The 26465-nt window shown below is 38.2% G+C and overlaps 1 protein-coding gene across 3 annotated transcripts; it reads left to right on the forward strand.

The window, feature by feature from the left end:
- The first annotated feature begins 2023 nt into the window (after nt 1-2023).
- On the forward strand, nt 2024-8136 carry adcyap1b (adenylate cyclase activating polypeptide 1b). 3 transcript variants are annotated; one of them, XM_058393955.1, is made up of 5 exons: nt 2024-2268; nt 2818-2922; nt 3992-4126; nt 4504-4608; nt 5213-8136. In XM_058393955.1, the coding sequence occupies exons 2-5, from the start codon at nt 2819-2821 to the stop codon at nt 5394-5396; spliced, it is 528 nt and encodes a 175-aa protein (XP_058249938.1). In that variant the 5' UTR covers nt 2024-2268; nt 2818; the 3' UTR covers nt 5397-8136. The 3 variants fall into 3 exon arrangements, with proteins under 3 accessions (XP_058249938.1, XP_058249940.1, XP_058249939.1); XM_058393956.1 differs by lacking the exon at nt 2024-2268 and adding an exon at nt 2270-2410; XM_058393957.1 differs by lacking the exon at nt 4504-4608 and having other exon boundaries at nt 2030-2268.
- The last annotated feature ends 18329 nt before the right edge of the window (nt 8137-26465 follow it).

Consider the following 26465-nt stretch of genomic DNA (forward strand, 5'->3'; position numbering starts at 1 on the left):
CAGCCTAGATCTTACATAAGAATCTTTAATAACATATAACACTGCATAACATATGTCAGTCTCAGAACACACAACGTCAGCAATCACAGTTGCAGCACAAATTTCTTAGCCTAGGCCCATATGTGGGCTGAAACAATGACTCATCCTGGCTCATTTTTTTCATACCCCTCCCCTTGCTTCTTCCCCAACATTCCTTGAGAAAACTGATGAACATGGCCCTTAATTAAAACAGGGAGAGGCAAACTGTGATCTGAGTGATTCAAGTGGACCTGATTAAGAATTCCAAATGTGGGAGATTGCAGTGTGTTCTATATTTATTCGAATTAAGCAGGCTTTTTTGAAGCAATGTTATTTAAAATGATTTGACACCCTAATAATCATTTAGAAATATACCAAATATCCATTTTAAAGCTGTATGAAACAAAAACAAAAACTAAACTATGTCTCCTACTACAACCCTAAAACCTATGCCTTTAAGGTTATAACAGAAGGCATAGTCTAGTAGAAAAGAGACCTTTCAAGACCTTTCTTGTGGCATTAAATGCAGATATCCTTAATATAATTTAGCCAACAGAGGCTGTCGGCATTATGTTTATGTCAACGCTTCATTGCTTTTAATCCCTTTTATGTATCGCAAAAATTAAGGCTGAAATGAAATGGTGCACAAATCTCCAGTTCTTCAGAGGAAATCATAAGATTTACTAATTCACAGTGTCCCAAACCTAGTCCTGGAGTACCACCAATTTAAGTGTTTTTCTTTGATTTGACACATCCACTTCAACTCAGGTTGGGGCTTTTATTAATTAGCTGTTAATCAAGGGTGAGGGTATCAGCAAAAAAAAAAAAAAAAAATTGTAAATATGCACAACAAGGGTTTCTCAATGACCAGAGCTGAGAAACTGTGCTCTGTGCATTCATTTGCAGTTGAAAAACAGAGAGCCGTAGACCGACCTACAACCGCACGATGGCGCTCTTGAAACGTTTAAATGTGTCACGCCATATATACGCCATATACGCACACACACATAACCACGAACACTGACTATGCAGCGCGGGGCAATTCACGCTGTAGCAAAATCACGCACGGCAGGCGGGCTGAATTGCTTTTAACGTCATACTACGTCACATTTAACGAGACGTCCACGTGAATTATTGAATTATTGTTATCGGATCGCATGATTCACGTGTCGGGGCAGTAAAGCCTATTGAGTTAAAGAATGGATTTGAGAATATAGATCAAAAGGAGTGCAAAAGCCGCATGCAAACAATATGGATTTAAATACGGTTTAAAGTTGTTGATTGGTGTGAAATCAGGACTGTGGAACTGCTCCTTTTGCACTTTGTCTTTGGAGCAAGGCCTGGTTACACTTAAGTTAAAACCAAAGTATTTTCTCTATATTAATGACAATATTTCTTTAAATGGTTTAAGAATAATTTATAAGCACAGTTTAATGAGAAACTAGGCGAGTTGGGGCAATTTATTCTACATGTTTGCTAGAGAAACCACAAACACATGTAAGGGTCCTTATTACCCTTATTTATCCAGTGAACCATTAAAAAAGCACAGAAGGACACTTCAAGAGGCTAAATAATCAGCTTCAGTGTTGCGTCGAGACGTCAGCACCACAACAATGGACAGCTCCCTGTATTTGCCCTACTAAAGCTTTATTTATTTGTTTGTTTATTTATTTATTATTTATTTGTCCGATCCACCATTTATTTATATAACATTAATCAGTTATAGGATAATATTTCTATATAGAAAGACGGATGCGTATGCAATTTCGTAAGTTCCCAGAACGGTGCCATCTCGGCTTCCTGTCGAATTTCGAAAAAAAAAAAAAAAAAAAAGTTGCAATTTGTCTCGTCCCTTAAAAAATGGAGTTTAAAAGGGAAAAGTTCCGTTTGAGGCGTGTCAGAGTAACTTATCTGTCGATGAGGAAGAAATTACACACTTATATTCCGGGAGGAAGGGGCTGATGACGTCTGAGGCATACTTAATGGGACTTATTGAAAAAAGGGCAAGAGTCTCCATTCATGGATAAAAATCGGAGGGAACTGGAGGGGGGGTGAAAGTTGAGCAAAAAGGACATGTGGACGAACGAATAAGCCGTGCACGACGAATTTCAACGACGATTTTTTTTTGCTCGCGAAAGGTTATTTTTTGTTTGTTTGTTTGTTTTAGCAGCTACTTGTATTGTATAAAAGTCAAAGGCGGTTGATCAGGACGAGCCCACAAGGAAACGGCAGTGGCGCTTCAGAGAAGAGGTGCCGTGAGAAAGATTTACCTCGACTCTCTCTCTCTCTCTCTCTCTCTCTCTCTTTATCACACATACACACACACACACACGCTCAGCAGCCGCACCCGAAGCGCGTCCCGCAGCCTCGCTCTCTGTCCAACCTGCCGTAGGTACGTGACCGTTTAGCCTGTTTAGTTTCAGCTTAAAGCCACAAAATCGTGCATTGAAGGAACACAAACTCCAGGATTCTCCACGTTTTTTTTGTTTGTTTCTAATTTATTACTACCAGTTTTATCGGCTTACGGAGAAGGACTGTGTTTGCGTCATTGGCTCTACTTAAAGTTTTCAAGCCCGACCGGATTTTAGAGAATTAAAGAAACGCCGTTTGGAATTTGTAGGACGTGTCAGGACAGAAGTTTTATTGCGTTATTAGAATGCTTGGAAATTGACGATAGAGCGCTGCAAAAAAAACAAACCCCAAAACAAACAGAAAACTAAATGAGCACGTTTTAAGGCGTGTTACAGTGTTTCTTTGAAGCGTGTAAGTGATTTAACTTTCTTCGCGTTCCCTTTACAGCATGGCCAAATCTAGTAGAGCTACTTTGGCTCTGCTCATCTACGGGATCTTAATGCGCTACAGCGCCCAATGCACACCCATCGGAATGGGCTTCCCCAACATGAGGTACGTACACACTGTCAAAATCCTGTCTTTTCTCCTTTTATTCTTTAATCTTTCATCTTGTGGTCTTCATAATTCGAAGATCTTTTTTTTATTATCACTATTATTGCTATAGATCTTGTTTTGGAAAAGAAGAAACAAATATCCGAATTTAATGTAGCAGCATTTAAAATGAATTATTCTGAGTATTTATTTTGACATGGACTATTTTGCAGTGAAATTGCTCCAATAACCATCGTAAAAGACTTGCTTTTTTTGTGGGATACGGACTGCCATTTTAATCCAAGTTGTTTCTACAGGAAACAAAGCATTTTCCCCGAGAGTGTAGACGCTAGGGTTTAGGCAGTATATTTCTATGGGGACGTGCTTATATGAAAATGAGAATGAATCTGGAATGACGGTCGAGTGGCGTCACACAGCAAGCTCGAGCAGTAAACGAATAGGAAGCTGGTGTGACTGTAAGCCTCAGGAATCAGTGTGAACTCGTCAATGTGCATCACGCGACTTTCATACTAGCGCAATGTTCGGGCTACAAGCAGCAAGACTAACATGAGCGTGCTGCATTAAAATACCTCTAACGAATCGCATCCTGATAATTATCACTGAAACAGCTTTTAAAACGATATATATCTGTAAATATATATAATATCTGTGCGTAAATGTATATCTATATACGCGGTGATAACGAAATGCCATTTGTAACGTTGTTTTTTGTGACTAATTAATTAAATTCGATCTAACAACGACATTATATATATATATATATATATATATATATATATATTACATATATTTATTCTATGTTATTAAGCGTAGCGCCAATCTCCATCGTTCAGTTGCGCATTTCATTTCTTTCTTTCTTTCTTTCTTTCTTTCTTTTTTGCTGTTCTGATTCGTTTTATTTCTCGTTAAATATTGGCGTTAATGCAAGTAAATCGCAATCGAATATATATATATATATATATATATATATATATATATATATATATATATATATATATATATATATGACAAATCTCATGTGGTGCAATTAAAATCTAACACATTTCTCACTCCTGATTGCGGTTTTTAGGCTAGAAAACGACGTGTTCGGGGACGAGGGAAACTCGTTAAGTGAGCTCTCCTATGAGCCCGACACGATGAGCGCGCGCAGTGCTCCAGCCCTCCCGGAGGACGCATATACACTGTATTACCCGCCCGAGAGAAGGTGAGCTATACACACCCCCAAATCTAACCCCAAACACATCAAAATATTCTACATACATTTATATTATCGCATTCATAGTGTTGTGTTTTTTTTTTTCTTTAAGATGCGCTTGTTTTGGCTTTTTTTGTGATTAAGGTCATACTGTAGATGCACAAATGCAATAATCAGACAGACAGACAGACAGACAGGTAGATGAGAACGAGGCAGATCGATTGAGCAAAGAAAGATGACAGTAGTGTTCGGTGACTCTGTCTGAGTCTACTTTGTTTTTGCTCGTTTCATCGTTTTGCCTGGCGTAAACCAAATCGAAAAGCGTTGTCCTTTGGTGTTTGTTGTTTCTGCTGACCCTTGTGTGTGTGTTTGGCGTTTTACCTCAGAGCCGAAACGCATGCAGACGGATTGTTAGATAGAGCCTTGAGGGACATCCTGGTTCAGTTATCAGCCCGAAAATATCTGCATTCTCTGACGGCAGTTCGCGTAGGGTAAGGGCATTTCATTTTAAGCGTTTACCTGCCGTCATCTTTTTTTTATTATTATTATTATTATGATTATTATTTTCCTTTGCTTGTTTTATCCCCCCTCCCCTCTCTTTTTTTTCATGGCGGTGACTTTTTTCGTTGTCCTGTTTCCGACTTCCTATTTTTTTGTTTTCCTTTCCTCTATTTTTCTCCCCGGTATTTGGTGTCTCTTTGTCTTTGAACTAGCTCGGGTGTGACACTTGGGTTGGGTTATAAATTGTGAGTAGACAAAATGAAGAAGAAGAACAACAACAACAACAAAAAAGTTCAATAGCTTATCGACGGTGCGAACTGTTGATTCTCGAGCGCCTTTTATTAATCTGCAATGCAGCGGCGCATTAATAGGATCCATTTCATTTATAGCCTTAAAACCAACCATTTCCAAAGCTTTCCTTCACCCTAAGTTCTTCCCTTCGGTGATACCTGAGCGGAATATGTGGACATCAATCGAATCTCTTATTGTTATTTTTTTGATTATTATAATTATTATTTTCACACCTACATTGAAACCTGTTAGCTTGCTAGCATTTTCTTTAGCTATAGCTAACGCGCGCGCTTGTGTTCGCAGTGAGGAAGAAGAGGACGAAGAAGACTCGGAGCCACTGTCCAAGCGCCACTCGGACGGCATTTTCACGGACAGCTACAGCCGCTACCGGAAACAAATGGCCGTAAAAAAATACCTTGCAGCAGTGCTGGGAAGAAGGTACAGACAGAGGTTTAGAAACAAAGGACGCCGCTTTGCTTATTTGTAGCGGGGGGAAAAAAAGCGCGCGAGAGAAAATAGAGCAACTGCCCTCCCTTGTGTCCATTCAATCATACAGTCAAAAGTCATTCTAACTTAAAACTGAGCAGTCGGTGGATCTCGCCTGTGTTCTTTTAAACATGTATTTTATGTACGAAGTCAAGCCATTAAAAATATTTTAGTAAGAACATGTTTTTTTTCTTCCTTTTTTTGTATAAAAGCACTTGAGACCGCACAGTTCTACTTTGTGGACCAATCGTTCAGTTGAATGTATATAGCTTTATATGTTGAAAACGAAACTAAAAAAAAATCTAGGAAAAAATATATGAATTATATATATATATATCTAAATATATATATGACAAATGTGCACCTTGAACGTTATGCGCTTGATATCTTTTTCGAATTCATCATATGCAGAAAAATAAATAGATTTTAAAAAAGACAATCAAAGTTCTGAATGTTATACTTTATTTTTGTAATGGAAAAAAAAAGTGCAAAAAAAAAGAAAAAAAAAGAAAAAAAAAGAATAGAGTTTTTATTTTGTGCGAAGTTGGCCCTGGGATGTAAGTGACCATAAGGCTGACTCTGTTAAAAAAAAAAAATTAATTTAAAAAAAAAAAAGAAAAAGAAAAAAAAAGCACAGGCTGTAATGATCCTATGGAGGGGTCAGGGAGCGATACACACTGACCAACATGAATCCCTCATTACACAACTACATTTGTGTAAGTGTTTTAGACGTGCAAGTCACCTGTCTGACTAAATGCAACAGGTTTGTTATTTTTTATTTATTTATTTTATTTATTTATTTATTTTTTTTGAGTTTTAAAAGTTAGGATTTGTGACTGAAAATGAAATGAATGACACTGGAATTTAGCTCATTAGTGCTGTCATATTATTTTGGTAGTCGCTTGCTTAAACTTAAAACAATCATCCCATCTTCCCTGCACCTACATGCATGATGCATGTACAGTCCTCTGTGTCGTTTGTAAAACAGTCCCTGTTGCATTCCATATGCTCGAAAATGGCAGTTTTTCTTTTATTTTCAAAGACATTTCTGTTGTATCACCTAGACATGCTTTCTTAAAGACTATTAAACATGTTCATGCAGCCTACTGCAGAGTTCTTCAGGGTGAATGGAGAAGAATGGTATCCCTGCCCCCCTTCAAAAAAAAACAACAAAAAACTAATTTCCAGTGCATGCGTAATGGCCTTTTAAAAGTGTTATATAGCATGTCATTTTTTATCAGTTTGAGGCATGTATGCTGTGAGCCTAGTCATGGTTTTGCGTCATTTCTATCTTTGTATTAATCAGATTTGTTTCTATTGTTGTTTGAAAATGTAGAAGTTGTGTACGTGTTGGGAAAAAATAGTCATGTGTACTCAATCACTGGGATGAATTCTTATTTGGGAGACAAAAAAAAAATTAACTTCAGAATGTCCTTTGTTAAGGTCCAGTGTATAGATATAGTAGTACACTTGCCTACACACCTTATGGACTCCAGCTTAGTATTACTGCATTCCTGGCTAACACTTCTTGTTATAACTTCTGATAATCCATTAAACTCATTACATTATCTATGTGCATAAGTCATATGTGTTATGCATCTCTTTGAAGAAATTGAGAGGAAGTAAAAGGAGCGATGCATGGACAGAGGATCAGGAAACCAAAGCATCCAGGGAGTTGGCCAGATGTTCAGATAAAGTTATGGCATCCCTTAATCCATTTGAACCCTTGTAGGTTTAAGTCAGTAGTAAGTATTATGCAGCACTTAAATCCTGGAATATCTTTTATCCCGAAGTACTATTCAAATTGTATTTTTTTTTTCTGTCTATAAACCATAGTTGATGGTTTATGTATTCTATACAATAATATTCAGGCCGTATTTCCCCACTAATTTAGCATTCAGACTATTCTTTCCAGACATGAACTTGGTTAACCCCCAAACCCCCCCGCCCCAAATTGGCATCAGTTCCTAGGATTTCTATGAGTGTAGATGTTTTTATGGGAGAGCAATGTGTGAATGTGTGTGAATGTGTTGCAAGAGTGTGAGCATGTATAATATGAACCAGACAGTGGTATGTGACAGACAGCATGGCTTCTGGCTTTGGTGCCTTGCTACAACGTATGACAAAAAAAAAATCGCCACTTGATATGGATGGCAATTTTTAGTGGCCCTATAATGCTGCAGACTATTAGCTTACATTTCACTAACCATCTTTTCTTTTTTTTTTCTTTCCAAATTTGGCTGGGCCGATATCTAATTCCATTCAAAAGCATGGCCAGCGTTACATTGTGATCCAATTTAATATTGAACTGATGTAAATGGCAAAAGTATTAACTGTCTCTAGGCTGTTATAAGTTCAATGAATGTGTTGTTGTGGCAAAGTAAAGTGTTCCTGTTTCATTGTTCTCAGTAAACTGACTCATCATATCCCAAGCTTATGTAGAGGGCCATGAAGCCTAGCTTGATTTTGTGTTGTTTCTTGTCGCATCGCTTGAGGGTTATTTGTCAGCTAGCAAAGAGCCTGACGGAGTGCAGCCCACAGCCCAGCCTCTTGTGTACATTTCTAAGAGCGCCAAAAGCCTTAATGTGAAAGTTTTATCTATATCTGAAATATTATGTGTGAGAAGTGAATATTAGCAAATGTGAAGTCGAGATATTAATCCATAACTCCTTAGGGGGTGACGTTTTTAAATGTTGAAAAAGTGTTGTAAGATTTGTATGAATAAATTTTTGTAAACAACACACTTTCTAATCCATGTCTAATCTTTCTAAACAAACACTGTAGAACAGTCTTAGATGAGATATACACAATATATCCCATGCCTTTTCTAGTCTGTCATTTTCCTAAGAGCCTTAGGTCACTAATTCTTCATTGATTGCAATTAGTGGCATTAGACAGGAGAGTAAGAGGGATTGGCCCAACCCACAAAGAGTGTGTGATAGCGACCCAACAACATGTACATGTTTCACAACATTCATATATGCCAGTCTGCTGTGGTGGAAGATGTCCACAAACAAACAAGCACACACACACACACACACACACACACAGATATGCTCATACAGAGAGAGAGAGAGAGAATTCTGAAAAATATGCAATCATACATTTCATGGGGATTATCATTAATGGAGTCAACTGAATCTTAATAAATAATACATATTAATAAAAATAATACTTAAGAATGGGAAATAATCTCTTGGTTTTCAAAAGACACTTGCAAGTAAAGCTTGGAGAACCTGATAAGAACTTATCATAGGGCTCTTTTCCTGTGCACGCACATTTGGGTGTAATTATGATTAAAAGTAATCAGGTGTCACACTGATGAAATAATGAACAAGTTGCAAGGCAAGAGGGAGCTATAAGGAAGGGGTTGATGGTTCAACTAGACATTGAAAGCTTTGATTTGAAAACCAAATTAAAACCAAAATCCAAAACCATTTCGGAAAGAGTGTGAAGGTAAAAGAAGAAAAGAAGCGCAAAGAAGTGCAAAAGGTAAGTAAAGTTTATCCAGCATTGGAGTTTAGGGCGATGATTAAATATGAATTTGTGCATTATTTACTACAGCCTCTTTCTTTGAGGCATGGTGATTTCTCACAGTTTTACAAACAATACTGAACAGTATGAACATGTGCAGCACATATTACACATGATGGGTGTTCTGTCCTACAAGCTAGGATTCAACATCCAGTCACAGTGTGATCCTGACTCACATTCCCACGCCAAGAGCCACTGTCAGTCCTGAAGGTTAAGAAAGACCTCTTTAATGCCCAGCAGCCTGCATAAGTAGTAAATGAATTCAAATTAACTTTATTATAACCCTATTGCAGTCCTACCACTTACACCAGTATCAGTATCTGACCTTACCAGAAATATTCTCTCTTACACTTCCATTCCTTCTCACTCGTTCACTCCCCCTTCTTGCACCCTGGGATGAGTCTATCAGTCTCTCAGACTATCTCTCAGTGAAACTGTAGTCACAGTGGGTAAGGAAATCATTCGGAGTGAGTCTCCATGTGGCAGAAGCTCCATCTGCTTCTGTTGAGAATTGAGGATTTGGGTTTTGAAAGCTCCATCAGATGCTTGCTCTTCCAAATGGGGACTTGAATACAAAGAAATGAATGATGAAAACTCAGGATTTGTGAAGTGCACAGGCTGGCACTTAGCTGACCCAGAGCTCTTGGAAATATAGCAGGGATGAATGAAAAATATCCAGCAAAATATTGGCCTGGTTAATACTTCTTATGGATGCATTCTGACTTAATATAAATGAATCTTTGCATCATTTCTAAACTGGTCCATTCAATGTGTTCGATTAAAAAAAAAAGACAGAGACCAGAAAAATCTGCTATAGCATGAAAAAGAACAAGTATTTGAACAGATGCAGCTATTCATTCACCGCTGACTTAAAATGCAAGCTTGTGTTTTCTTTCCTAAGATTCACATAATGCAAAAAAATTTAAACAAAAATTCTCAAATCTCTTTTTTAAATAAGCCATCTGCTAGTGGGATCTTTCCATGATGGCAGCCTGTTCCACACCAGTAAATATACTTTATACATAAATATAGCAATATTTGTTCCATTGCATTGCTCATGGCCTTTGGAGAGTCTGGGCTCTATGAGATCTAGGCTCAGAGAGTGCTTCACCACCTCATGGGACAGGAATGAGCATGTGGCTGCAGCTCCATTAGCGTGATCTGATCCGGCTTTCCACATAGATACCAGATCCTTACTCCCATAGCCAGCTAACCTAATCAGGGAAGTGTTGCTGAGCAACAGGCCACAGAGGAGCAAGTGTATGTGCGTTCACCTATGCGAGATCAAGCATGTGACTGCTCCTGGAGAACTTGGGAAAGATGTTTCACGAAATTTGAGGTTGGCTCCCAGAGCGAGTTGAATTGTGGTCAAGGTATTTTAACCCAGAAGAATGATCATCATAGTAAGAGGTGGTCTTTTTCACCTATTAACCTTTTTATTGTTATTTTTTCATTGACAAAAAGGTAAAATCTAATATCCCATGCTCACGTAAATCTGTCAGTCACACATTCAGTATAGTGCCACTCACACCTTTACATAGACAGTGTTTCAAATACGTCATTGAGGGTTTTTTTTGTCTGAACTGGCAAGGAAGGAGCTGACTGGCTCATTCTGAACCTTTCTTCCTTCAATTAAAGCTGTGAAAACAGCAGCCAGTCAGGTGCCATGTGGGGAGCCTCCATCTTTCTGTTGTACCTCCCCCCACACACACACTCCAATCCTAAGGTGCCAAATGTTTGATGGAAGGCTGTAATATAGGGGTTTCTGTGGAGGGAACTCCGCTAACTCACCGCCAGCGTCTTGCTGGAGAAAAATGACTAGATTATGTGCATGCATGCATTTGTGTGTGTGTGTGTGTGTGCATTCTCCCAGTGGGAGTAATTTGCAGTCAGAGAGCAGTATGTCAAAGGTAAATCTAAGTGGGGTGATGCAACCAGCAACCCTCTGATTCTACTCTTAAATGTTGAGTTTAGAGTGCTGTTAAATACAAACGCCACTTAGCAGTGATGCAATGTCCCTGTAGTGTCATGAATTTATTAGATGGTGTTAAATGGGCCCAAAGACTGGTCTTTGCTTTGGTCAAGCATGGAGTTTGACACACAGCAGTCCAAATTGTGATCTCCTCTCCTGCTGCTCTCACATCCAACCCCAAGTACTACACTGACTCTGACACATGGCCTTCCTCGAGAGAGACAGCGACACAGAGGAAAGAGTGATGAAGCATAACATGCATGGAAAGTGACTGGATGTCAACCCTTTTGCCTGCTAAACAAGAAGGCACTTAACCTGAATTTGTCCTATCGCTTGGTTAGAAACACATTGCGCATTGTGACAGAACACACAGTGAGCATGTTCACTGTCACCCTTAAGTATTTCCATCTAAATGGCATGAATGAATTATTATTTATAGCATGTTTGTGCATTTTCAGGCAGGCTAGGGCACAAACTGGAAAATAAGAGTCATGCTTAACACTAGGACTTGGCAGCATTATCACTTTCATTGCCTCGAAAATTCCCCTGGGAGATTGGATCAGGGTGTATTTTGATCCAGTGCTCCAGGGCATGAGAAGAAAATATTCAGCAAGTTTCAAGGGTGTATGTGAGCTAACATCTGACCACATCTGACCATCACGTCAGACATCTGACCACATCTGACCATCACAATACATCAGCAGTAAGGACATGCTAACCAATTGGATTGGTGCTAATACAATTTTATCATTTGGATATATGGAATGCATGAGCTAGTTTTCAGAGAACCTGGTCATATCACAGAGATAGCAGAAAAGGAATGTTATCTTTGTTCAAAACATGTTATGTCATTATTTCCCTCATGGATTCAAGTCTGAAATTAGTTCAATAATACTAAATGTTTGAGTCATTTCTAGCTCAGTCCTGTAAACAACACAGGGTTATATTATGTGATATATAAGATGTGGAAAACAAACAGGAAGTCATAATATTAGATATAGCACGAAACACAACAATGGTTCGATGGTTTCTTGTTGTCAGTGACATTTAGGTTCTATTCTCGTTTGAGTTTAGCTTAATATTTACTTGTTTGTGAATGATGCCCAGGTGCTGCCATTCATTCAGTGCAAGTTTGTGATTTCCCCTCAGACTAACGTAATGCCACAGATAAGCAAATTTAAACGAGAAATCTCTTTTAAATATGTCATCTGCTAGTGGGATCTTTCTCTATTGGCAGCCTGGGTCCCATCAGTAAATATACTTAAGATAACATAAGTATAACAATATTTGTTCCATTGCTTTGCTCACACCATATGCAGACCCTGGCCTCTAAGGGACGCAGGCTCTTAGACACAAAACTCTGTAAGTTTCAAGACTGTACCTGAGCTCACATCTATCTGCCAATGATTGCAGCCCCAACAGCAATAAAGATTTAAGCAAAAGTTAAGCAATGCTACTAATTCAGCTAAAGCATTTGAATTTTCCTCTCTACTTTGTTTCTTACCCCACTATTTGTTGTAGTACTTTTAGCCAAATGCAATCATATACTGGTTTCACTTCTATAATTGTGCAATTTTTATTTTAGCCTCTTACTGGCACATTCGTTGGGAATACATCCATTCATCCATTCTGTACACCGTTTATCCTACTAGGTTGCAGGGAACCTGGAGCTTATCCCAGGAGACTTGAGGCACAAGGCAGGGTAGGGTTGACAGGATGCCAGTCTATTGCAGGGTACAATCATGAACACACTCACACACCCATTTACACACTACAGACAATTTAGAGATGCCAATCAGCCTACAAAGCATGTCTCTAGACTGGGGGAGGAAACTGGAGTACCCAGAGGAAACCCCCGAAGCATGGGGAGAAAATGCAAACTCTACACACACACCCTGGAGGTGTGAGACAAACATGCTAACCCCAAGCCACAGTGCCCTCTATGGGAACACAATGTCTTTTAATTTCTTATACACTCTTTAGTTATTCCGCAAAAAATCATAGTATTCAGTAACTATGAACTCTTCAGCAATGGCAGTGAAACTAACATTTACGTTGCATTTCAAGGCTGAGAATTAAGTGCTGAGCTAATCAATGCTTTCTTTTCTTTCATTTATACCTAGAAACACACATTATTCAACCAGAAAGTTCTAATCTTACTAAAAAAAATGGTAATAAAATATTGATTATACTAAAATCGAATTAGATTTTACCAGTACCTGCTAGCATATCTTCATGTTGGCTTGACAGATTAAATCTTATCTGTACTTAATCCTACTGTATTTTTCAGCCTCATTATAGCCACATTTGCTTACATTAACATTTCCTCTTCCTCACATTGTTACATATCAGTGACAGACAACAAGAGTGGAAACAAGACTCCAATTAAGACTGGTCCTGGTGTGCCTGTGCGGAGACTACAAATGAACCCAGAGATTCAGCTTCATACAGTAATAAAAAATGGAGGAAATACAGATGTCTAAAACAGGTAATAATTTCAGAATCAATGAATGGGTCTGAATAACAATACTTGTGCTCAACTAGTGCAAGACAAGTGCTTGATACAAAATAAACAGACAAAAAATATTAATGTTAGTCTGCATGAACCACACTGTGGGATTGCAGAGGAACCACACACACACACACACACGTTACTGTCCAAATGCAGCATGATATCACCTTAATTACCCACTGCATATCAAACAATGATATCTGATCTTGGCAGCATTTGTATCACGTATTTGTCACTGTGTTATAAAGAGACACACAGCAGCTAAGGAACAAATGATGAAAAAATCAGTGTTGCTAAACTGCAGGTTTCAAAATTTCCTTAACACTTCTATGGAAAAATAAAGTTTTTATGAAAGAACAGGAAAAAAAATCACTGATAAGCTTAAAATCTTACAGTTTCCGATGCAACAAACAGCTAGGAATGAACAAGTAGTAGCATCTATGGCCATTGGATGATTCAAATTTTTTTCTATATTTAGCTATAATGAATGATCATGCATTTGTGAAGTGTGTTTCCGACGCAAGCAGGACATGTCTGCACATTTTTTGGCAGCTGAGACATTAAAACCACAGCGGCTCAGGCGCTGCCGGAGCTGTCCATGGTGCTGATCTGTCATCCATATGGGATGCATTAAGCTGTCGGCCTATAGCTGGTAATACATTCCTGCTATGCTGGTATGTCAAAAAATAAATCCAATACAGATGGCTCACTGCTTTCCTCCCAATTCTGGTAAAATAAGCCTGAATCACCAGCAATAAATGCCTTGTACATTCTTTATTCAATACAATTTAGAAACATTGTACACATCATAAATGCAGGCCACTATAAAAGTCCCCAGAGCAAAAGAAAGCACATTTAGCACTAATTGTATGTTCATCTTTGGATATCTTCTATTTAGCATTTTACCTGATGCTGTTATTAAATAATGCCTATTTGTTTGTCATGTTTTTGTAACAGTTTTGTTATTTCCCCAGTCCCTCAGTGCCTCTTAGTGTGAAAATAAGCAGAAACCTACCACCCTCCTCTTCAAGAAAATCTTGTATTTGTAAACAGAAATGCTGGACAGTTGTTAAGTACACCATTCCCAATTGATTTGTTGCCTACACTCCTTCTAATTTATGTTGTTGTATTACAAACACCATGGCAGCAGTACTGTGGATAAATCATGCAGATATGAGTAGAGACCTTTAGTTAAATGCACTGTCTGTACATCAGAAACTTATGATCATCTGGGATCTTCACTCACAACAGTGTCTGGGGCTTGCACAGAATGGTGAGAAAAACAAAAAACATCCAAATGAGCAGTGGTTCTGCTGTCTGAAATGCCTTGTTTAAGAGACAGATCAGAATAGAATGGCCTGGCTGATTCAAGCTGGCAGGATGGATACTTAAATATCCACTCTTTACACCTGTGGTCAACCTTAAGATGGATTGGCAACAACAAGAAGATGATTTCACTTAAACAAAAGTTCACCTGCTACCTTAAAGTATAAGTAAATTGAATTTGAAGATAACCTTTGTTTCAACTAAAGTTCATATAATTACACATAACCTAATGGTTGTATAATTTACAGTTAATAGACCACACCGGATTCCACTCTTGTTAGCCAAGAACTGAAACTGGACAGTTAAAGCTTGTAAAAGCATAAAATGGTCTGATAAGTCACATGAGATTTATGTAGATTGGCATCAGCTGCTCAAATCCAGGTCAGGATGCTGTTGGTGTTGTTACGTATAGGTCACCTTAATACCAGTAAATCATCAGTCATCTATCGGTGCATTGTTACTGGCCACATAGCATCTCTATATAACTCTTATATATCACATTATCATATTATTGTATAATGACTACTTCCATGTCAAAATGCACAAGTCATATCAAATTGGTTCCATGAACATGACAGTATGTTCAGTGAACTTTAATGACCTCCCCAGTTACCAGACCTAAATCCATTAGAGAACCTTGGGGATGTAGTAGAATGGAAGATTTAAAGAACAAATGTGCACTTGATAAATCTGTCCATGTCAGCATGCACTAGAGTCTGAAAGGAATGCTTCCAATGCCTTGTAGAATCCATGCCATAAAGAATGGGGGCTATTCTGAGAGAGAGTGATCATAAACAGATTTAGTGTTAGTATTAGAATTCATAATAAAGTGTCAGGTGAACCTATCTATCTATCTATCTATCTATCTATCTATCTATCTATCTATCTATCTATCTATCTATCTATCTATCTATCCATCCATCCATCCATCCATCCATCCATCCATCCATCCATCCATCCATCCATCCACCCACCCAGCTTGGAGGGTGTGTGCTTATCATTCTTTGTGAGTAAAAATAAAACAAGCATGCCTGTTCCTCGCCTCCTCCCATTATCACCCACATCATCCACTACCTGACATCATACTGATTTCCTGAATGAAAAATTGTGATAATGAACAAGACTCCCTGACTTGAGCCAGGAAGTGCAAGGAAACACATTTCCAGGCTCACTCATGATTAAGAAACAAAAATCAACTGAAAACTGCCATATATGTTGCCATATGGCTGCAAATAAACTCAAACTGTCACAAGCAGCAGAAATTGGTGGAAGAAGGCTTGAGAAAGAAGCAAACATTTATAGTCACTGGTCTAAAAAAAGACCCTTTCTGCTTGTCAAACATTGCCATCACACTAGTCATTTTAGGGGAAAAGTCAAGTTCAACCAATTACCCACGTTCACACCGCAAGCTATAAATAATGCATAGAGATGAAGAGCTCATTTTGTCTTGATTAACAGTTTATCATACAAAAATATCACATGCTTTTTATGGAGCTTACACCTATAGTAGATGTTTGTTTCTTTGGCTTGTATTCCATATACAACTGTATTTCTGGAGTGGATATGAAAAGCCATTCCAACTTAGATATGTATCCTGCACTTGTGACAGCAGGATACACATTGTATTGTCAATCTTTGCTTTCCATGCATTTAAGGATAAAGTTATAAGTAAAAAGTGAGCTGTCACTTTCCCCCAACTTTCCTGTTGGCAGCTGTGAACAGTCTTTGGTCTGCATGAAAGGCTGACAAATGTTCAGTTCTTATATTGCTTGAACTATCTGCAGCTTTTGATACGGCAAACCAGCAGATTGTCCAGCATATCCGATCCAATCTCTATAAGTGATGACAACCAAGTTGAATAAGGTGGTGACTGGCTTGTCCAAAGGAATCCCCATCTCACTGCACATTGTGTCGCTCAGTTAATTGTATCAATGCTGGGATAATTATATGCATTTCCACATGTTCTTCTTTCTGGAAGATTCTGCAGTCTTAAATATTTCATTTCCTCCTGGAGGTAGGATTGCTACCTCCAACACAATTTTCCTAGTTAGACTTTTGCATGATTGTGCTGTTTAACAACATATGAGGCTGTACCTATGGGACACAACTCCTTATCTTAGGCACTTGTCATCTCCTAGGTCGATTATTGTAGCTCTTTGCAGGCCAATCAGCCAGTGTACATTGCTACATTAATCCAATGAAGAAGATTCAAAATGTGAGGAATATGGGATGCAAACAACCAAAACACTTGGCTAGTTTTGCAACATATACTGACCTTGCTGTACCGTGTCTGAGAGAGAAGCAGGAAGGAAGTGTGTAAACTCATCGTGGTATTCATTAGGGCTAATCCAATAATAATGGTCATGGTTCATAGCAAAGGTCAAAGAACAGGCAGACCACATCAGGCAAGGAATATCCATAATCAAAAACAAGCAAAATGAGCAAGAATCAATCATGCCTCTTTTAACTAGGCATAAAAACTAGGCATAAATGTCTTGGATTTATCTATAATGAAAACACTAGTAGATTTTGCAATAAAACAGTGAACATCAGAGTATAAACAGAAATGTTAATTGTAGGATTAACACAGAACACATGGACACAATCATGGACGTGGTCATGACATGGTCAGGCACATGACATACAGATGAAATCAGCACTCAAAGATCTCTGATAAGGGCTTAGTGGTACTGGCTTATGATCTCCCAGTTTAACAGTTTAATACACGATTACTTTGTTGTAACCAGGGGTGTGAAATACTTGAAGGATTATGTTCTCCCTATGCATGACCCCTACAGTGAAGATTATGTGGTCAGTTATATAAAGATAAGAGAGTTCCAAAGGTGTTTTCTACTCTGCAACTGTACTGCCAGGTTTCCAACTGATTCTTGAAGGGTGGGAAAACTCGTAGTAAGTACTGTTTATGTTCAATACAAAATGTCAAGTTCTGGTTTAAGAGATCAGATCAGAGAGTAAATGAGTCAGCATTGAGGCTGAATAAATAAATATAAGCGATATTAGGTAAAAAAAAAATAAATCTGCCAAATATATGTTTGTAATGAATTATAAATACACTAAGAGCTAACGCTTCAGTGGCTGGGTTAGCTCCCTGCCCAGGGAATCGAACCCGGGCTGCGGCAATGAGAGCGCGGGATCCTGCCGATGGACCACCAGACGTCCAGTAGAAGAAATTGTTGTATGATGTAAAATATCCTATAAATAAAAAATAATCTGGGATTTGCAAAGAAAACAGAATAACATAGTTAAATATAGCCAGTTGAGTCTTTGCTTGCTTCAACATGTTGTATCTTTTTTACTGAGGTTTGGCCAGGGTTCAAGGATGACTGCAATCTGCTGGCTTATCCATCTTAAAACACACACTGATAGCTATAGTAGAAATGACATTGTCTAGTATGATCAGGTTACACCAGATGATGAAATGGCAAGACAGGTTTTTTTCTACATTGATTAACCGTCCTGTTGTCCTTGGGGTCAAATCTGACCCGTTTTCAAATGTATTTATATCAGAAAGATGGTTTTATTTCATGTAAATGAGGTCTATTGACCATAAATGACAAAAAGGATTGTAGATTTTGTGGTAATATGTTTAAATAAAGTTAATTAAAAGTGGTAACACAGACATTGCTTTAAAAACAGTTAAACCAGTCCGGGTCAGTACTGACCAGGGAGGACAGAAGTTTCATGGTCAACAGGAAGACAACACAAAGGTGTACTTGACTGAATCTTTTAAACTGAGCGTTTTTCTAATGACATATAGCTTACTTTGACATATAGCAAATAAAAATAAAAGTAAATAAAAGAAGGAGAGATCTTCAAAATTTGTATCAAAGGTCTAAATAAGGCCCAAATACAAAAGTAAAGAATAAAAGCACAAGTGTAACAAAAAAAATTCCCCCAAACAATACAAAATGACAGACAATGGAATGTTTTTTAGGTGAAATAAAGACCAGTGGTGCAGAGGACTAGGTTCATCATTTGCATTTTCACAAACATTCCCACAAGAGACTTGATGGTGAGACTCTCTACAAGTTCTGTGCATTGTTTTTTTATTCGAGCCCTGATGTATTTTATTCTTATCTCCAGCTTTACATAATCAATTACACTACAATAGTTTTTTTTTCCATACATAAGAGTAGGATCACTGTGCAGTAACGTGTTAAGTGTTAGAGTAAACCATGGCAAAAGAGCTTCATGCTAATTTCCACTTAATCCCTCAATGATGTTTACTGACTGCCAGTGATTAGCTCTTATACCCAGTGGCAAAGGAGCTCTCTTGCATGAAATATCTGGGATTCAATAATCAACATTCACATTCATTTGAATAAGGGTAAGCAATTTTCCTAAAGCTGTTGGGCTTGTAAGCATGGTCTTGTTTGATTACATGTTGCACATCTGTGTGACTACTTTCTTCATCTGGAAGTCAGGGGTTCGTCTTTGAAAGGAAAATGCTGCCATTCTCCCATTTCATGATTTTTCTTTTTAAATATTGCATACTGTGTGTGCATACCTTTAAGGAAAGGCACCCAATACATAAAATGTTTAAATAGAAGAATTGGTCCTGAACAGATAAGGCTTGAATGGACAAAGCCATAATGAACATTTAAGCAACAATAGCTGGCATTTCTTACAGCAAGATGCCTGACAGCAGGGACACCAGTTATAAGTGATCTAAAGTTTGAGAAACCCCTACAATATATATAAAAACATACTCTAAATTCTACACTTTGTTATTGCTGACACCTGTTGGAGTATAATACCAGTACTAGCTTATTGTAGTGTCTGTTTTGAAAAATGTTTAAGGTTAAACTATACACTAAGTTAAAATAATATGTCTATTTTTGACATGCTATTTAGTATGCTGGTATGTGGTTTGGGGGACAGCCTGAGGCAGAACATCCATTTAATAAAAACATTCTCCATGCATTGGTGCCAGAACAGGGGGAGCCAAGTAATGCAATTATCCGGACGAAAGCTACTGTGAGTTCAAGTGTCATGTTTTCAGTCATATCTCTCTAAATGTTTGAATTTAACCATGGAGGAGACACGCAAATCATCCACAGAGCAAAGAAAAACATGGAATATCCAAAAAATAACCTAAAACTGAACTCATTATGTGTTTATGTAGCCAGCCTAGGCTTAGTTAGCTAGTTGTAGTACTTTACAAACCACCAAATATCCTCATAAACATTTTACGAAACACCAGTTGCCCTCTTAATTCCTATATACAGCCTATAACATCTGTTTCACACAATTCTCAACAAAAAGTCGGAATATATCTAGTGATTGCTAGAATCGGAGCAAACCCCATTGTTCTTCACCTAATGTCATCACTGATGATTGGGTCTTGGAATGCATCATTTATTTATTTTTTTTTGCATGAATGTAGACTACATTCTGTGATCATGTTATCAGGTGGTCACGATTTCTTTATTGAATTTGACAACTGGAGATTGCCTATTGGCAACATGGAGGGTAAAAGCAAACAAAACCTTTCACAGCTAACAAAGTCAGTGTTCTCTAAGGATGGTAAGTAAATGTCCTAGTATTTGATGTGTGCAAATATGTGAGTTTCGGTTAAACCGTACTAGGAAAAACATTTCTCCCAATCCTTTTTTGTTATACGTGAGTATCATGCCACAGTTTATTATTAAACAATAACTTTACTCTATGAATCAATTGTTTATATACATCTCATAAAAATCTATCTAACTGAAATTCTGTTAGGAATATTCCAATACACCCAGGTGACAGAAATCTCTAGTTTTGATAATTTGCTCATACTGGTTCAATACAAGATCTGATTTATGAGTTGATCTTTTAAATGTCAACTGACATAGCCTTCCCATATATAGAAAAGTAGTGAAAAATGCAAAAAAGTGCGGTTATTGTTTGGACAAAAAGGCTTGGGGGAAAATAACAGCCCCTTCATTCGCAAATATTATCTCTGAGATTTGTTTTTTTATGAATAAATGAAATCACAAATTTGTAGGCTGTTATGCCTTTTCCGATAATAATACATTTTCTGAGGTTACTGATGATGCATTCTAGTCTTGGACCTAATTGGACAAGCATTACTCAAAACAGCTACACTTATGGAAGTTACTGGTTTGATTGTTAATACCATAGTGAGCTAAAGTGTACTTCAGTCACAGTACTAGACTGCAACTAGTTAAAACCATGCCAAACAGGGTTAAACATTTTGCCCTGCTAAGACGAATCGCCCCTGTTGAATGCAGTAGCAAATATATTGATCGCTTGTTCATGAGCAACAACCTTTGTCAGCAAAGTTCTATTTTTAAGCGTGCCATGCGGCAGGCTGCAGATGAGACATCAGGAAGCAGCACCGGGGTTAATTCCATTTCAGTTCAAGAGCTGGGCTGAAATTCAGCATTCTAGTCATATTTGTCATTTACCAAACAGCTGACTAAATTAATTTGGAAGTGACTCAGGTTATGTCTTAGCTAAAACCTGTGACATCTTATCTGTTATTAAAAAAATTTTAAAATCATTTTTTAAACTTAAGACCAAAATAAGTATTTCAAAATTAGCAAATTCTTACATGTCCACACCACACCTTATGCGAGCTGTCAATATAAGGAAGGACATTCTATATTCATGTTAATTATGCAGTCTTTAGGGAAAACAATCTATACTAATTTAGCCTCACATGTGGCAGATTACCTATGCGTTGCAGATGAGGCATGCACTAATGAGGAACAGTGAGTTTGATGTCAGCATCTTAGAAAAATTGGTATACAGCCTATGCTTTTTATAGATAATAGACAAGGATTTTTTAAACAATGTTTAGAAATGACACATAATGGAGATATTATAAATCTGCCAAGCAGTCAGTAATCTGTAAATATAGCACAAACAGTACAATATTTTTAATGTTTAAGGACCAGAACATTTGATTATCAATGACTTGGTAATTCCTCGCCTAGATTAATTAAATAAGAAAGCCATGTTCGCACCTGAGACCCCCCAATTTAAACCTAACACAATCTGCTATGTGGCCCCACCCAATATATTATTGCCTCATAGGGCACCATCAGGGGGCATGGTGGGGGTTCCCCCGTTAATATTTGGATGCTATTCTTTGTTGTGCGAGTTCAGCAGCAGATGAGGCCCATGTATAAATCCAATATAGATGTGAGACAGTGCTTGGGGGCTGGGTGGGGAGGGCACATGTGTGTGCATGTTCAGACTGTCACTTCAGTGGTCTTGTGAGAAGTGTGCTCCCTTATTAACAGGCTCCCGGTGTCACTGGTGTTAGTGGTTAATCCCAGCACCCCTGGGGGAATTCCCCCCCTTTAGCTAGTCACCTCACTTTAGCAGATGGGACCCTTTTCCAGAATACTAATCACAGCCATAGCAAAATTCCAAAGGCATGCTTTTCTATTCATTCCCCTCCTGAGTCTGTAGGAAATTGCACAATGATGCAGCAAGGCATGGAATCAAAAGAACTTCCAGCAGTGCCATGAAAGCAGAAAGACATAAACAAAGATATTAGTCCTGTCTAAATGAGAAAGGTCTCAAGTTATTGATAAAGGCTTTACTGGTAAGAGGATTCTGACTTCTCATCAGTGTATTCTAAACATTATTTACAAAAACGGATTACAATGGGCAATGTTGAAAATGTCAAAGCATCTTGGAAAGTATGAATATATTTTTAGAAATGGCTTTTGTTTTTGTCAGCGGAACTAAACTTGTGGGAAATCAAATCAATCCCTTATAACCTCATTCACCTTACAAATTTAATTTCCACCTCAGTCTCAAAGGAAAGATATCTTTCTCATATGCCAAAAGGTGTAAGAGACTAAAAATGAAAAGTGAAAATTTGTTTTAGAAATGATATAGAATTGTTATTAGATATCCTCCATAGAATCTGATGCTTAAACGCTGCCTTAACCCAAGAACACTCATAAGTTCAAAGCCCAAATTATCCATTGTATATAAGATGCACACATGCTATGTTTGAGACCTCCATAAAGAAAATGTAAATGAATGAGATCACATAAAAAACTGAAGTAAATAATCTTTTTATTTTTTTTATTTTATTTTTTTTTTAATTTTTAGGTAATTTAAATACAGTACATTTCTGTCAATGTTATATTTATTGAAATATATAGAGAGCTAGAACAAGCAAAACTGAAACATTTGGACAAAAACATTAGCTCACACACAAAGGCATATGTATGTATGTATGTATGGGGGGATATGTGTGTTAATTGTATACAAATGTAGATTATTAAAACTGGGGCTTTTTATTTGGGTGATAGAAAGAAGGAGAAAAGATTTTTTGGCTGTCAAAAAATATTTCCCTCCTTCTTGAACTTTAATAGGATGCAAGGGAAAAGGAAGAAACTATTGTCACAACAAACACAAAATGATGAATTACACCATTCAGCCATAACATTAAAACCACCTGCCTAATATTGTGTAGGTCCCCCTCTAACCCATCAAGGCATAGACTTCACATGAGCTCTGAAAGTGTGCTGTGGTATCTGCATCCAAGACAAAGTTGTAGGTCCTTTAAGTCCTGTAAGTCCTGTGACATGGGGCCTCCTTGGATCAGACTACTGAGTCAAGAACATCCCACAGATGCTTGATAAGATTGGGATCTGGGGAATTTCAAGGCCACTTTAAACTTTTTGTCATTTTCCTCAACCATTCCTGAACAATATCTGCAATGTGTCAAGGCCCATTATCCTGCTGAAAGATGCAACTGCTATTACATTTACATTTATGGCATTTGGCAGATGCCCATATCATTATCCTAACCTACACTAGTGCTTATAAAGTCTCTATGAGTGAATACTCTAGGTTATGGACTAAGAATATCAACAATACCCTTCTAAGACATTGCTGGGGGGGTAATACCACCATCCTCCCTCAAATCCTCCAGCACTACTAGACTGGACCCAGGTCTGAATTAGTTTTACTGTCAAGGCCAGGATTAATCTTGTGTTGGTGTTGCTCTATCCACAAACCCCAAGGCTGCTGAAGCAAAGCTGAGAACTGATAAGAATGGGGTTTAGCTGTGAGGAAGGGTGGATTCAGAGCTTGAACTGATGAGACCACAGTGTTTGTTCTCCTGGACAATGGGGTTGGCAGATAACCTAGAAAGCATTCAAAGAGAGACAAACCAGGGATAATTTTTTATTGGCTTCTAGATCTTGGTTGGCATGTTCTGCCAGATCATTAGTCTGGGTTGCACTGCAAAAAGACTTCCATAGCTGAGAGATAAACTGGGGTTCCTGGTCAGAGAGAGGGTCCAGGTCCAGATTTTATGCAGGCAGATATGGTTGATTAGGAGGCCATCAGTCTCAAGGGCTGTGTGAGGTTTGGGGAAAGCCATAAAATGCACTGCCTTGGAGAAATTTTCAAATGTAGTGAGGATGGTGGCATTGTCAAGAGAGGTAGTCCAGGGATGAAATCAGGTGCAATGTGTGACCAGGGTGAATGGGAACAGACAGGGGATGGAGCAGACCAGCAGGTGGATGGAGAGAGGCTTTCCCATGGGTGCACAAGGTGCAGTCAAAGATAAAAAGACCTGGGTGACTGTGTCCTTGGCTGGCCAAGGGAAGTATAATTTCATCAAGTCTCAGGTATGACTGGAGCAACATGATTGGTCCACACCATGAATCAACTGTTGGTCAATGAATGGTTGTTTGTCTGTCTCCATTCCACCAGGGCCAGATTAACTGCTAGGAAGTCACATTCCTCAATATTATAGTTGCATTTGGAAAGAGACAGGTGGCAATAGAAGAAGTCACAAAAATGAGGGTTTTGTTCTAGAGCTTCACACTCCACACTGAATTACAGAGAGAGATGTCTGGCTGGATTAACACTGGGGCTGTCAAAAGCATTGTTGGCATCAGTGGTCAAAAGGGGGGCCCTAAAGAGCAGGTCTATGCCACAATCCAATACAATATGGGCAGTATGGTGGTCTGTTCTTTGCTAAAGACCAAGAATTGGTACTTGGGGAGAACGGCCGACATATCATGTGGTCCCAGGACAGGTGGAGCAACAGCAGACTCAGTGGGAGGAAAAGCAGACTTGCAGGCAGTTGGAAAGACAGAAGAAGCTCCAGTTGACTTTCTTCCCTGCTGATTAGTCAATGTGTGGGTCATGTCTCTTTAACTTTGAGAGTCCCACCACCAGTGGAGAAAATGAAGAGGAAATTAGGTTCAACCAAATGTGCTCACGATGGTTGCCAGACAGGACCAGAAGTAGCAGAGCACTGGGAAGGGTAGCACAAGGAAGGAGAAAAGCAGAAAACACTAAAACAGGAAAACAATAGGAGCCTTGGCATAACTGCATACATTATTCTGTCATAATTTTTTGATGATTGTATCTCCAATCTTGAGATGGATAACTTTGTGATTTGTTTTGGGCAAAAAATCATAAGCAGGTTGGAATCAGAGTCAACTGCAGCAAAATGTGAATTAAACCATGACAAATTAAAACAAACCATTTTTAATGATCCCGTGGCATATTCAATCAAGTATACGTTTCACCAGTTCTCAGAGGTCTGAACAGCATAAAAAAAAAGACATTTGTCTACACTATTATTTTTTCCCCTTTTTTGTGACCAGTGGTTAAATAATGTATTAGAATACCGCAGGTCATCTGTTACATGTCCTTTAAACCCATAACGGGTTCAGCCTCCTGAGGTGAGAAAAGCACATACACCAACAACAAAGAAAGCCCCACAACACACATGAGCTCTGGAACAAAAGACCCAAAACACATATGAGATGCTTCATCGTGGAAACTCCATGATGCTCCCAGCTGAGAGACAGAGAGAAAGAAAGATGGTTTTTTTCTCTAGAAGTGTTAGAGATTTTCATGTCTGACTTGTAAATCTCTCCATTTACTGAGAGTGAATCTTACTTTAGAGGAATTCCCCAAGCACGCTCCCGGGAGCAACAATGGCTGCACACACAACAGATGGCTGCAAAGCAATGTTGCCTAGCAATGGCTCGTCAAGCCACACTGTGAGCTCATTTTTTCCTGATGGTGAACTTGTTTATCTTGTTCACACTTCTCCTTCAAGCAAAAGGAACTCTTAAGAGAGTTTGAGACAGTAAAATGCCACACACATGGATGGTGAATGAAAAGAGGCACAGGTAATGTGGAAATTATTTTGTGTCTTGCTGGTATTAGCAATATAGGTATAGGTATAACATAGTCCAAGCACATTGTTAGAGAAAGACAAAAAAGTGTTCAATATTAAAATACTAAACAATTGTCAGTATTGGCCAAGGTGCAGTCAGTACAACAACTACCTCTAGTAGACTGTAGTCTAATTAATAATAGACTATAAAATAGGCTGTAGTCTAATATAACACTTCTTCACTATTCTTTCGTAAATATTATTAGTCAAAGATGGTGTTGCATCCCAGGTACTCACTATATATGCTACGTCTAACATTTTGGTTTCTAAAACATGACAAAGTAAATCAAATCAGTAGCACAATCTTTTCCTAGATCATACATAAATCATCCATATTAAACAACACTGCCGTCCCTTATCTATACGTCATAGTGAAGATTAACACGTTTCACAATTAAGTTCATTCAGATATGAAAATAAAGGGATGTCATATTATGATAAAACACTAGCTGGTGAATGTGACTATCACAAATTCTCTGCAAAGCTGCTAGGTATGTTTCTACATACAAGACAACTTTCATGA

This window comes from Hemibagrus wyckioides, linkage group LG07 (genome assembly GCF_019097595.1).
Source record: "Hemibagrus wyckioides isolate EC202008001 linkage group LG07, SWU_Hwy_1.0, whole genome shotgun sequence".
Lineage (NCBI taxonomy): Eukaryota > Metazoa > Chordata > Actinopteri > Siluriformes > Bagridae > Hemibagrus > Hemibagrus wyckioides.

Coding starts and splice junctions, on each gene's coding strand:
- adcyap1b (XM_058393955.1), top strand. CDS start 2,819: ATGGCCAAATCTAGTAGAGCTACTTTGGCTCTGCTCATCTACGGGATC. Junction 2,923..3,991: donor ATGGGCTTCCCCAACATGAG/GTACGTACACAC, acceptor TGCGGTTTTTAG/GCTAGAAAACGACGTGTTCG. Junction 4,609..5,212: donor CTGACGGCAGTTCGCGTAGG/GTAAGGGCATTT, acceptor TTGTGTTCGCAG/TGAGGAAGAAGAGGACGAAG.